Source organism: Emys orbicularis, chromosome 8, assembly GCF_028017835.1.
Source record: "Emys orbicularis isolate rEmyOrb1 chromosome 8, rEmyOrb1.hap1, whole genome shotgun sequence".
Classification (NCBI taxonomy): Eukaryota; Metazoa; Chordata; order Testudines; family Emydidae; genus Emys; species Emys orbicularis.
In genome coordinates, this window is record NC_088690.1 from 84,600,036 (window position 1) to 84,614,630 (window position 14,595).

General features: G+C 41.1%; 1 protein-coding gene across 1 annotated transcript in view; it reads right to left on the reverse strand.

The window, feature by feature from the left end:
- Positions 1-14,595, reverse strand: part of WWC1 (WW and C2 domain containing 1) — a 159,213-nt gene that overhangs the window by 41,514 nt on the left and 103,104 nt on the right. The window contains exons 9-10 of the mRNA XM_065409106.1: positions 8,935-9,177; positions 2,180-2,269 (exon numbers count right to left, since the gene is read on the reverse strand). Coding sequence (XP_065265178.1) covers positions 2,180-2,269; positions 8,935-9,177 — 333 coding nt within the window. The remainder of the gene's footprint in view (positions 1-2,179; positions 2,270-8,934; positions 9,178-14,595) is intronic.

Below are 14,595 nucleotides of genomic sequence, written 5' to 3' on the forward strand. Positions count from 1 at the left end.
AAATACCATTCCCAAACTAAAACAGAACTATATAACCTCTGAGGCCTCACATATGTTACCAGCGAGGCGTTCCTTGGTGCATGATCCTACAAATACTTAATTACCAAGTACAGTACTTACTACCCGGAGCAGTTCCATTTAAGTCAATGGAACTATTCAGCATAATAAGTACTATACTGGAAACACTAGTAGTCTTAGAGCCTTTAGTCCTCACTTCAGATCTAGATTTGCTATTGTTTAAAAACTTACACTTGGGTTATTTTTAACATGGATTTAAAAAAAAAATTCCTAATGCTGAAAAAGCTAGGGGAATGCTAATTAATAAGCATAACATTACTTATTTGTGATTTATGGATCAGCAACACTGTCTAGGAGTGGTGCTAAATAAATCATACACCATATGCTTGTTCTTTTAAGGAAAACATGCAGAGTTCTGCAGAGTTTTAGCACAGATTGCCTTCTGCACTAGGATGGCAGATGTGTATCACATCAGTCTTATGAAAAACACCTGTTGTGTGAAGCATGGCTTAAAAGAGGCCACCAGCATTTGAGCAGGAACCTTGGTAATGTTTGTAAGACTATAGAGAGCTAGTAAATATTATTATTTACCAAATACTATTATAAAACAGTTATAATTTCATTTTTTAAAAGGATGCTTCTTATTCGTTCCCTGTGACAGAAAGTTTGGTGAACTTCATTATACTGCACATGCAAATACATGCACACAAGCATTTGCTCATACTGTGTGTTTGCCCAAGTCACTGAGTGAGTGTGTCAAGAACAGAAAGTACGGTGCACAGAGTAAGGAAATAATGAGTTACACAGCCCACTCGGTGAACTGGGAAATGAATGCATGATGTAGCTCCACCCGCTAGAAATAATGCCAACTTCACCATGTGGGAATAGCTGCCTATCTGAAATAGTTCTAAGTGGCCTCTCTAAGAGTCAGATATCTTGCACTAAAATTTCTTTCTGGTCTTTTCACTATTGCCTTGATGAAAGAGGATAGGCCTCAGAGCAGAATCCAACAGCAAATAGCATCAGCTTGTTGACTATCGGTCTCGTGCCAGTATTTAGCCTTAGATGGAGTTTACCACCAGCTTTGGGCTGCATTCCCAAGCAACCCGACTCCAAGAAGACCCGGTCCCGGCGCGCCGGGGGCCACTAACCGGCCTCACACCGTCCACGGGCACCTCTTAACGGTTCCACGCCCTCTTGAACTCTCTCTTCAAAGTTCTTTTCAACTTTCCCTTACGGTACTTGTTGACTATCGGTCTCGTGCCAGTATTTAGCCTTAGATGGAGTTTACCACCAGCTTTGGGCTGCATTCCCAAGCAACCCGACTCCAAGAAGACCCGGTCCCGGCGCGCCGGGGGCCGCTACCGGCCTCACACCATCCACGGGCACCTCTTAACGGTTTCACGCCCTCTTGAACTCTCTCTTCAAAGTTCTTTTCAACTTTCCCTTACGGTACTTGTTGACTATCGGTCTCGTGCCAGTATTTAGCCTTAGATGGAGTTTACCACCAGCTTCAAGGGGGCGTGAAACCGTTAAGAGGTGCCCGTGGACGGTGTGAGGCCGGTAGCGGCCCCCGGCGCGCCGGGACCGGGTCTTCTTGGAGTCGGGTTACTTGGGAATGCAGCCCAAAGCTGGTGGTAAACTCCATCTAAGGCTAAGCATCAGCTCAGTTTGCCCAGTTGATAGAAACCCTATTTCTCCAATGGATGGGACAACTCTTTATCGAGTTCTGAGGATGATTTTAGTGCCTGAATATGTGTACTTGTCTCCAAAGCTACCAACCTTACCCTTTTCCAAAAAGATAGTCTGAACAAACTGAGTACACAATATTTGATTAGAACAAGTTCAAAGATACCATAAATACAATAGACACATTTTCAAGCAGGAGCATAAATCTGAAGTCCACTTTCAGAGATACATGTGTTGTAAGTGGCTTAATTATCAGGCATAATAATGCATGTTTATTTGCTAAGATTAGGCCTTTAGCAATGTCAACTTCTGTGATGAGTTATTTTATTACTCCCATCCCTCACCCGAATCCAAGCATTTTATTATTTCAACTCTTATTATACAAAATTTGAGCACTATGATAAGGGAGAAAGGGCAGTCACATGATGCCTATTTAAAGCATATGTAAATCTCTGAAAGACCGAAAACTCACTTTTTCAGCTGGGCGTGTAACGTTACAACTAACCGCGTTGTTTCCTCCAGTTCGCGGACCAACTGATTTCTTTTGCTATTCAACTTCAATCTAGAGAAGACAGCAAAGATGGACAATAAGTTAAAATGACATTTTAAAATTAAAATGAAAAATTTGTGCCCTTACTGTGCAATTCTGCTGAGACTAAGTAGGGAGTAAATTAGGACAGTAATCAGCCCTGTGTAACACAGTTCTATAGTTTTTTTCATGTTTTTTTGTTTTCTTGGTTTTTTAAACAGCTTCAAGGAACACTAAAATCTGGGGCCCAGTCCTGCAAATGCTTATTTCTGGGTACAGTAGCAAGCACTATACCTGGTTGTGTTTCTAGGATCAGTCCATAGACATTTGGTAGTAGTTTCTGGATAACTCAGGAGGCATTTTGCCAGTCACACAGTTAGAGTCTTACAGCCAATGTATCAGAAATGCGGATTTGTGAATTATCCTTTCACTCAATTTCAAAAAGAAGAGGGAATACATTTTTCATGTCAAATATTTCTCTAAATAAAATAGGTTAAAAAAATCACATCGCTAAAGACATTTATGATCCAGTGTAATTTCCAGATTTATATAACATATTTCTAAGTATTCAAATTCTAATGAGCGCACGCAGCTCCATTGTTTTCCTTCAGCTACTTAATGTCACCAGAACGCTGCTAAGCAGCTGGAGCAGACCACAGAATCTGTCTCTATAATTGGTAATGAAGCATGATATATTTGTGATTCGGTTTTCAGTGGGAGATTACACACACACACACACACACACACACACACACACACACGTAATGGGAAGAGTGGGTTTTTTCAGGCGCTTCCCTCCTACACCTCTCCTCCCACTGAAGGAGCTTTCCTAGAAACTCCTCACCATAGTACCCGGTATGTAGTTTATGTAAATAGAAACAAAGATGAATGTTAGGTAGTATAAAGACAGGTTTCAGAGTAGCAGCCGTGTTAGTCTGTATCCGCAAAAATAACAGGAGTACTCCTGTTATTTTTGCGGATACAGACTAACACGGCTGCTACTCTGAAACCTGTCATTATGCAAGGCACTGCATTTAGCCGTATGGAGTGGAAATCCATCAACTTCATGAAAAAACTCGTACAGATACAGACAGACATCATCTTCCTTTCCAAATGCAAGCAGATGGACATCATACCAAAAGGACTAAAGGTAAAAAATCCATTACAATCTACATATCACACAGACTATGCTGAGAGACTGTGTCACACACTCTCAAAGAAACTGCGAAACCACCTGATCAGCATCCTATACAACAAACAGGGAAAGATTAAGAATGAGCTCTCAAAACTTGATACTCTCATAAGAAACCAACCTTCCACACAAACTTCCTCATGGATAGACTTTACAAAAACTAGACAAGCCATTTACAAGACAAACTTTGCCTCTCTACAAAGGAAAAAGGACACTAAACTATCTACTCCTGTTATTTTTGAGGTAGTATAAAGACACTGCCTGAGGCTTCATGCACCATCAAGAATCTAAATTCAGTCTAGCTAGAACCAGGCTAGTCTACGCAGCCAGTTAGTGTGTGGCAAGCTAGAGAGTGTGAATCTACAGTGCACCAATGGTCACACACCAACTCACCATGTGGACCCTGTTTGCTGCACACCCTGGCTTGCTTCAGAGTAGCAGCCATGTTAGTCTGTATCCGCAAAAAGAACAGGAGTACTTGTGGCTCCTTAGAGACTAACAAATTTATTAGAGCATAAGCTTTCGTGGGCTACAACCCACTTCTTCGGATGCATATAGAGTGGAACATATATTGAGGAGATATATATACACACATACAGAGAGCATGAACAGGTGGGAGTTGTCTTACCAACTCTGAGAGGCCAATTAAGTAAGAGAAAAAAAACTTTTGAAGTGATAATCAAGATAGCTCAGTACAGACAGTTTGATAAGAAGTGTGAGAATACTTACAAGGGGAGATAGATTCAATGTTTGTAATGGCTCAGCCATTCCCAGTCCTTATTCAATCCTGAGTTGATTGAGTCTAGTTTGCATATCAATTCCAGCTCAGCTGTCTCTCGTTGGAGTCTGTTTTTGAAGTTTTTCTGTTTTAAGATAGCCACCCGCAGGTCTGTCATTGAATGGCCGGACAGGTTAAAGTGTTCTCCCACTGGTTTTTGAGTATTATGATTCCTGATGTCAGATTTGTGTCCATTAATTCTTTTGCGTAGAGACTGTCCGGTTTGGCCAATGTACATGGCAGAGGGGCATTGCTGGCACATGATGGCATATATCACATTGGTAGATGTGCAGGTGAACGAGCCCCTGATGGTATGGCTGATGTGATTAGGTCCTATGATGATGTCACTTGAATAGATATGTGGACAGAGTTGGCATCGGGCTTTGTTACAAGGATAGGTTCCTGGGTCAGTGTTTTTGTTCAGTGATGTGTGGTTGCTGGTGAGTATTTGCTTTAGGTTGGGGGGTTGTCTGTAAGCGAGGACAGGTCTGTCTCCCAAGATCTGTGAGAGTAAAGGATCATCTTTCAGGATAGGTTGTAGATCTCTGATGATGCGCTGGAGAGGTTTTAGTTGGGGGCCGAAGGTGACAGCTAGTGGTGTTCTGTTATTTTCTTTGTTGGGCCTGTCTTGTAGGAGGTGACTTCTGGGTACTCGTCTGGCTCTGTCAATCTGTTTTTTCACTTCAGCAGGTGGGTATTGTAGTTTTAAGAATGCTTGATAAAGATCTTGTAGGTGCTTGTCTCTATCTGAGGGATTGGAGCAAATGCGGTTATATCTTAGAGCTTGGCTGTAGACAATGGATCGTGTGGTGTGTCCTGGATGGAAGCTGGAGGCATGTAGGTAAGTGTAGCGGTCAGTAGGTTTCCGGTATAGGGTGGTATTTATGTGACCATCGCTTATTAGCACAGTAGTGTCCAGGAAATGGACCGCTTGTGTGGATTGATCTAGGCTGAGGTTGATGGTGGGATGGAAATTATTGAAATCATGGTGGAATTCCTCAAGGGCTTCTTTTCCATGGGTCCAGATGATGAAGATGTCATCAATGTAGTGCAAGTAGAGTAGGGGCGTTAGGGGACGAGAGCTAAGGAAGCGTTGTTCTAAGTCAGCCATAAAAATGTTGGCATACTGTGGGGCCATGCAGGAACCCATAGCAGTGCCGCTGACTTGAAGGTATATATTGTCCCCAAATGTGAAATAGTTGTGGGTGAGAACAAGTCACAAAGTTCAGCCACCAGGTTAGCTGTGACATTATCGGGGATACTGTTCCTGATAGCTTGTAGTCCATCTTTGTGTGGAATGTTGGTATAGAGAGCTTCTACGTCCATAGTGGCCAGGATGGTGTTTTCTGGAAGATCACCGATGGATTGTAGTTTCCTCAGGAAGTCAGTGGTGTCTCGAAGATAGCTGGGAGTGCTGGTAGCGTAGGGTCTGAGGAGAGAGTCCACATAACCAGACAAGCCTGATGTTAGGGTGCCAATGCCTGAGATGATGGGGCGTCCAGGATTTCCAGGTTTATGGATCTTGGGTAGCAAATAGAATACCCCTGGTCGGGGTTCTAGGCATGTGTCTGTACAGATTTGTTCCTGTGCTGTCAGGGAGTTTTTTTAGCAGATGGTGTAGTTTCTTTAGGTAATCCTCAGTGGGATCAGAGGATAATGGCCTGTAGAATGTGGTGTTAGAGAGCTGTCTAGCAGCCTCTTGGTCTTGCTGCAGACTTACTCACTGTTTAGACCAGGGGTCGGCAACCTTTCAGAAGTGGTGTGCCGAGTCTTCATTTATTCACTCTAATTTAAGGTTTCGTGTGCCAGAAATATATTTTAATGTTTTTAGAGGTCTCATTCTATAAGTCTATAATATATAACTAAACTATTGTTGTATGTAAAGTAAATAAGATTTTTTCAATGTTTAAGAAGCTTCTTTTAAAATTAAGTGAAAATGCAGATCCCTCCGGACCGCTGGCCAGGACCCAGGCAGTGTGAGTGCCACTGAAAATCAGCTCACGTGCCGCCTTTGGCACGCGTGCCATAGGTTGCCCACCCCTGGTTTAGACAATCCCAGGAGTCAGGGAAAAGGCAGCCAGAAGAGCTCCCTGTCTAAAATAGCCAAAATGTGTTGGACCACTTAAAAAACAAGTTCCAGACCAAAGAACTCTCTCCTGGAAAATCCTTGCCATCAAGCCTGAAGAGTTCAACTTAGAGACCAATAGGAGGAGCAGGAACAATCTTTACTTACTTACACAATAAAGCATAAAGAGTGACAGTGGGAGTGGGAGGGGCAACATGGTCCACTGGATATGGCATTAGGCAGGCAATCAGGAGCACTGAGTTCTAGTCCAAGCATCATGACTAACCTTCTGTTTGCTACTGGGCATGTCATTTACCTCAGTGCCTCAGTTTCCTCTCCCATCCTTTGTCCATTGTCTGTTTTGACTAGAAGGCCTTAGGGTTCAGGGCCTTCTCTCACTATATATTTGTACAGCACCTAGTACAATTTGATTTTACTCTAACCACTACTATAACACCAATAAAAAACAGATAGCCAAGGCCAACTCAGTTGGGACACATGAAAGTTTTAAAGTTTGAGGACGATACCAAGCTGGGAGGGGTTGCAAATGCTTTGAAGGATAGGATTAAAATTCAAAATGTTCTGGACAAACTGGAAAATGGTCTGAAGTAAACAGGATGAAATTCAATAAGGACAATTGCAAATACTCCACTTAGGAATGAACAATCAATTACACACATACAAAATGGGAAATGACTGCCTAGGAAGGAGTATGGCAGAAAGGGATCTTGGGGTCATAGTGGACCACAAGCTAAATATTAGTCAACAGTGTAACACTGTTGCAAAAAAAGCGATATATTAGCAGGAGTGTCGTAAGCAAGACACGAGAAGTAATTCTTCCGCTCTACTCCACGCTGATTAGGCTTCAGCTGGAGTACTGTGTCCAGTTCTGGGCACCACATTTCAGGAAAGATGTGGACAAATTGGAGAAAGTCCAGAGAAGAGCAACAAAAATGATTAAAGGTCTAGAAAACATGACCTATTAGGGAAGATTGAAAAAAAAATGGTTTGTTTAGTCTGGAGAAGAGAAGATAATTGGGCACATGATAAGAGTTTTCAAACACATAAAAGGTTGGTACCAGGAAGAGGGTAAAAAATTGTTCTCCTTAACCTCTGAAAATAGGACAAGAAGCGATGGGCTTAAATTTCAGCAAGGGATGTTTAGGTTGAACATTAGGAAAAACTTCCTCTCAGGGTGGTTAAGCACTGGAACAAATTGCCCAACGAGGTTGTGGAATCTCCATCAGTGGAGGTTTTAAAGAACAGGTTAGACAAACACCTGTCAGGGATACTCTAGTTATTGTGTAGTCCTGCCTTGAGTGCAGGGGACTAGACTAGATGACCTACTGAGGTCCCTTCCAGTCCTACACTTCTATGATTTAGATCACAACCACATTTTATATGTATGTAGGTAAAGCAAGAGAAATTCCTTTGAAGCACTAGCATTACTTCAGATTTACAATGGTGTAAGAGCAAATTTTGCATTTTTGTCCTTAGAACATTTTCCGTAGTAGAGAGAAAAGTGGGATATCCCATGCAATTGAAGCAGGTGTTCACTAGGGATTAGAAAGCAAAATACGATCACTCAGCTATATGACGTTCTCATTGAATCCAGCTCTTCCACGTAAAGAAAACTCAGCACAAGCACTGAAAAGCAAGCTTTCAGGGCTTACAAGTTTTGCAGTAAGGAAACCAGATGGAGATTTTAATGAACTCGCACATTTAGATTATATGTTTCCTGTCCTAACGATATTAAAGTATCTTCAACTTCATAAGGCATAATTTATTTTGAAAAATAGAAGCCCTACCCTGACAGCTGTCGCATTGTAGGCTTTTCTTGATTTATACCTTTGGGCCAAGAGTAGTTTTTAAATTTGTCACTAGAATTTCAGCTAGAAATTTAGTCTTTCATCTCACTTCAGAGATCTTCTGAAATACTAATTAAGTTCATAGTTGTACACACTTCAAAGTGTACACATATATCTGAGTACACTGTGCTTCATAGAGGGTGAAAATTTGATTGATGCAGAAGTCAGGTGCATCTGAAGAAGTGGGTTTTTTACCCAGGAATGCTTATGCCCTAATAAATCTAAGGTGCCACCAGACTCCTCATTGTTTTTGGGGATACAGACTAACATGGCTACCCCACTGACGCAAAAGTCAAATGGGATTCTCAGTGGCATCATTAACAAAGGGGGATGCACTACAGAGCAATGTGTCTAAAAATAAGCTTTTCCTCCCTGTTCCCGCCCTCAATTCTTTTGTGACATCCCAAAATGAGAGTTTCCATAAGCTCCAAGTAAAGGAGTTAATTTTGGAATGGCAGTAGGAGCCATTCATTTAGCTAGAAGTGTTTCACAATAGTAAAAACTCTTGCGATCAGGGATCTCTGCGGTGTCTGGAATTTTTCCAATATGCATGAATATATTTTTAGCATACTTGCATAGGACAGCAGCTAATTACACAGAGTAAATGAGAAGGGAAGTGAGTGCTTGGGGAGGTTCTTTCAGACAAAACCTTAAAAGCAGAAGACTCTTAGCTGCACATGGATGTTCCTAGAACCTCAGGGCACCCTGCTATTTTGCCATGATAAAAGTTGATTATTTATTCTTATTCTATCTGTAAGCCAGTAATTTAAGCTTTGCTCTGCTCTGGTTACATACCTCTCTGTTAAGGCTTTGCTTTGAGTATCTCTTGCAGCTTGAAGGTCTTCCTCTAGACGTTTTCTCTCCATCTCCAATCTTTCCACTTCACCCCGAGTCCACTTTCGGGGGCTAATGAACCGCATTTCCTTTAACAGCTCCTCCTTCTCATTGATTAATATTAGTCGGTCCCGTTCTGAATCCAGCACACCTGGCCAGGCCTCACTGTCCAGTTTAGCCAGATGTATTTTTAAGTTTGCTATTCTATAGAAAAAAAATAAAGTCCACTTCACATACAGTGTTTGTGTTTAGTGGCCTGAGCCCAGCTGCTATTGGACACATGTCCACATAATGAACCACCATGACAATTAGCATCCTTGCTAAGCTGCTCAGCCTGGAGACTGAACTACCCTGCACTGCTGGCATTGTTTACACTATGATTTACCAGATCCATGATTGTCAACAGTGCAGCACAACAGGTGGTAGGAAATTGCAATGTATGTAAGACCCAGAAGTTTTTAACCACAACATCTTCTAACAGTGATAGACACCAGACCCATCTGAGAATTGCCTGCACTACTGCTTTCACTAGCTGTACCCAGTAGAAGTTATGGGAGTGAAAAACATCTTGGTGTAAACCCTAGAGATGTTCCACCCAAGTCAGAGCTGATACACACAGGCTGATACACACTGCCACTGTCAGTGCTCTACCTGTTTTGTGGATTGAGAGAACTTTGTACTTCAGGACTGTGAAGTGCTCTTTATGGATACCAGATTAAGTCACTTACATTTCAAATGAAAAAACTGATCTTGTATTGACAAAGCTAATATGATGCTAGCTAGTACTAAAAGAATCTGAATCTTGAATCTTGAACAGTTTTAGTAAAGCATATTTACAGGCCACATTAAAGTAGTTAGATCATATATCGCTAGTCAGAAGTGTAACAGTATGAGTGGTTATGTTAACATCTATAACCCTAACTAATGCATCTGGATACTGTGTGAATGAGCTTGTTCCTAAACCCTCAGCTCTGGGTTTCAGGGCACCCTGCTATTTTGAAAAAGGATGCTCAGTGCAAGTCCAGATTTGAAAAAAATCAAAGCATTAAAACTTAAACCTCAGGCAGCAGCAACATGTGTACGTGAACAGTCAAAGGGGTGACAAAATATCACTCTGAATCACTAGTCACTTTATAGTTACTGGTACTTCAGGGCTGCATCATATGTTCAAAAACCTAAGAAAGGACAGGTAGGTACTGAATAACCAAAAGAAGGAAATCAACAGCAATAGCTGGTATAGCAGTAACTATACTGGTTTAAATAGAGTAATAGCTGGAGTTTTAGTGGGTAGCTATATAGCAGATCAGATTGCATAAATTTCCATTCTAGCTACCTGGACTCAAGTCACTTAGGTTTTTGAAGCTTTCCCCTTTAAGGATGAAGTTTTCCATGCTTTTTCTCTGACAAAACGTGAACCTTTGTGGAAAGATTATACAAAAAAAGGTTCAGCAGTTTTGCTATAAAATATGAAAGATAGTTTTTTTGTTTGTTTGTTTGTTTGTTTGGGGGATTCTTTTTTAACAGCTCTACAGCTGAAAAGGCTGGTATCTGGGAAGTTTGGCATGCAAATTGCCCTCATGGGACAGTAGTTACACATCTCATTCAGGGTGTAATAAGACTGGAGTTAAACTGAAGTCAATTGGTTGCCAATCTGAGTTTGCCAATTCTTTTGTACTCTGGACATACTACATTGTTCCAGAACACAAATGTTTGATGTTTATGCTAGGCTGAGCATGTACAATTATATTTATTAACTCAGGTAAATGGGCAGCCAACTAACTGGGATTAAAAATCTTAGTGTAAATACACCCTCAGGTACAGACTAAATTCAAACCCTGATTGGCTTGTCAGAGTTAGCAGGATCACAGAAAAGGGGGCAGCCACTGTTACATGGTTATCAAAGGCTCTCAGGATTCAACTTCCGCCCTCCAGCTCCAAAGCACAGGAGGACCAGAAGTCCATAGGGCTCTATGAAAGGGAGGCAACCTGGCCAGGACTAAGCCTATCTAACTTATTCTCATGACACTACAATGGATGTTAACGCTTTTTCTGTCACTTTTCTGCACAGAAGCCACATTTGGGGGGAGGGGCATTCTTAATGCAGAGCTAGTTCCCACAGCAGTGTTGCTTCTTCTTAATTAATTTAAATTCTATAATTATTAGAAATTCATCCTGACTGTTTTTAGGCCTTCTTAGAGCTATTCTGTTTTTGACTGCCTGATTAAGTGCAATAGTGTGCTCCAATGAAGAATTCACAGTGGCATTAATTTATAATCCAAGAATTCCTCAGTGCATTTTGAAGGAATATGAATTTTTATAAGAGGATTGCTTGGTATTAATCTGATCACTCCTGGCATACATTTGCATGGATATGGCTTTTCAATGGAATTTGCTCTCAATGCTCTGCACACATTCTTACACTTTTTTTTAAACTAACCCTGAATTTGCCCCTGCTTTGCAAGCAACCATTCTTTGCTTTTTGGATTAAAAAAATAAACCCACTTTTAAAGTCCAAAAAAATTCTTTTATCGTTATGGAATAAATGCTTTGCAAATGACTTGGCATTTAGCTGAAAACTCCAGCCCTTCAGCTTTCACAGACTGAGCATTTAAACCACATCATTCATGCACAAGTCCGGATTTGCATTACAAAGAAATTAGCAATAGTAGGTTCTGAGGTGCCAGGCACAGAGTCATTCTGAGTGCCTATCACCTCTGAGGCTGAAGGAAGTGGAGGGAAGGATGCTTAGTTTTATTTTTAACGGTACTCTTTTTAAATAGAACAATCATTCTAGATTGCTTGTTTGGTATCCCAATATGCAATCTGACTCCTTTATTGATCCAAACAAGTGGCTCCCTCTTTGCAGGAACAAATCAGAGCATGTGCACTTATATACCTGTGTGCACCTGTAACCCACACACCTTCTCGGTGTGGTGTTGTGTCCCATCTAGTGGCACCGAGACCACTTAAAGAGAGAGATAAAATGAGTCTGCTCTACAGCCCTAGGTAATAGCCAGTGGGCTTTTAGCTCATGCAGTAGAGGTTCATGCACTAAGCTCCAGAGGGCCCCGGTTCAATCCTGCCCACCGGCAACCAGCATCTGTCAGTGTTACACACCCAAAATCAATAAGAAATTCAAGTAGTCAGACTTGCTTCTGCGCTTCAATGACTGATGAAATTGCACCCACCAAAATGGAGGTGGACCTTTAGGAAGTGTGCTCGCAAGAACATTCTTAAACTTTTGTAATGCTCCAACTGCTGCAGCAATGGTGTCAAATATGTCATTAAGCCATTAAAACATCCATTTAAGACCTTCTAAGACAAGTCTTGGTCAAGGGTTCAGTCACAATGGCTGGTATCTGCTGTCCAATTCCAACCTTGTTTATCCCAATTTGATTAAGGCCTGGACTACACTTTAAATTCAGGTGAACATAACTATGTTGCTCAAGGTCTGAAAATTCCACACCCCGAGCAACGTCACCATGCCGACCTAACTCCCAGTGTACATACAGCTAGGATGACGGAAACATTCTTCCATCAACCTAACTACCATTATGTGGGGAAGTGATATTCCTACAGTGATGGGAAAACCCCTTCCATGGTATATACTGGTCTACACTATGGGGTTATGCTGGCAGAGTTATGGCACCATCACTATGGCACTACAGTCCCCATAGTGTAGACATACCCTTAGGCGTGCTCTGCCCTACAAAATTAGGCTGGCGCAAGTCACTTTGTATTGACCTTTCCTTCAAGAAGCCCAGCTAGCTAAGGATGAGACTATCACCAGGCCCTTGAATCTTTTCAGAAAAGGATGTTACAAATTTTAGCAGGAGACCTACAAGTAGTCTGGCCCTTTGTGTTTCCATTAAATTAAATGTTATAACTAAGTTAACATCAAGTAACCCCTATTTCCAGGCCTTCGGTTTTATCTTTCCAGATAAATCTGTTTTATTAAGCCCTGAATGTTTACTCTTCCCACTGGGACTCTCCTTTTTACAATGAGTCTCTCTACATAGTGCTTGAATCCCTGACTCACTTATGGAAAAGTACCCATTAGCTTACTTGGTTCTTTTGGGAGAGTATTGCTCCACTGGGTCCTGGGGACAGAGAATTTCTTATTCTTCCTACAGACTCAGCATAAGGGGCCTTTCTTTTAATTCCACTTTGCCAATCTATGGAGAAGATAAGAAATACCTGGGGTTGCAAACTTTCTGTAATTTTAAATAGATTTTGAAAGTTGGTTCCAATAATACAGAGACTTCCCTGCAGGTTGGTCTACTGTTATTATTGTCCCACTTTATGATAAGAGGGATAGAAATAAACCTGGGAATGACCATCCAATCAGCCTTTAGATGTGGTCTTCAAAATCTATTCCAGATACCTCTTAGGGCTGAGAGCTGTAACCTTTTTGCAGAGAACTAGCCAGCTTTAGGAATACAGCTTCTCAACTATAGTTAATTGTTTCGTGCTCTCACATTTGATCTACAAATACTGTTTTCCCCAATGGGGGAATATTTTATGTGGCCTTTACTGATTTGAAATTTGCTTTTAAGTCTGTTGACAGAAGCCATTTATGGAGAAACTTGCAAGGGCTTGGTAAGGTCTCAGGTTAACTATCTTTTGAGAGCCCTTCTTGGCCAAACAATGGCCAGGGTTCGGATAGGGTGGAAGGACAATCTAACAGATCCTATGTCTATTATAAAGGGTGTGTATCATGGTTTATTGTCCTCCTCTCTTTTTAATTTTTATATTAAATGGTACTGGGTCTATTTGAGGGGAAGCAGTATTTTGCCCCTAAAATTCTGAATTGACCAGTGTCCTGCTATAGGCAGGTACGGTTCTGTTGTCTCAAACGCCTTTGAGTCTGAAATGTCCATTATGGGATTTTGGCATTTTTTGTCAGCAGGAATACACAACTAAAATATTTACTTTTGGACATAAACCAAAGTTCCATAAATGGATAATTGATGACCACTATATTGAACAGGGTAAGTCCTTTTCTTATCTGTTTATATGCTTTACATTCAGGTGTGAATGGGATAAATGTATATAGGAAGCTACGGGGAGAGCCTTTTGGTCCATGCAAACAATGCTTTGTTTTTCTAGTGTGCATCGGAGTTATTTAATTGCACAGGCTCTCAGACTGTTCACAGCTCAAAATGTATAACTTTTGTGCTCAAAAATTATATTATTGAATTATATTATCTCATTACATTTTTATATGTGGAAATTTGGGAATGGAAAGATCATTAGAGAAATGCCAAATAAATTTCTGAGGAGAATACGTCATCTCCTCAGTTATGCCCCAGATGCTTTATGTAGGACAGAGGTGGGTGAATTCTCTATATCTACCAAAGCACAATGCCTCTGTTAATTATTAGTTGCAATTTCAGAATATGAATTTACATTGGCTTCCAAGGTCATGTCCGGAGGAACAGCTTAAGTCTAAAACTTCAAATTTTTCAAGATTTTTGCAAGTCCAATGTCTGCATTCTTGGGGGTTTCAGGAACTAGGTTTGGTCAGGACTTTAAGAATTTTCATTAAGCTTAGAACTGAAGATGTTTGTAAATAATCAGGCATTAATGCAATGCACACGTCTCCCAGGCTCTGCTTTAAAA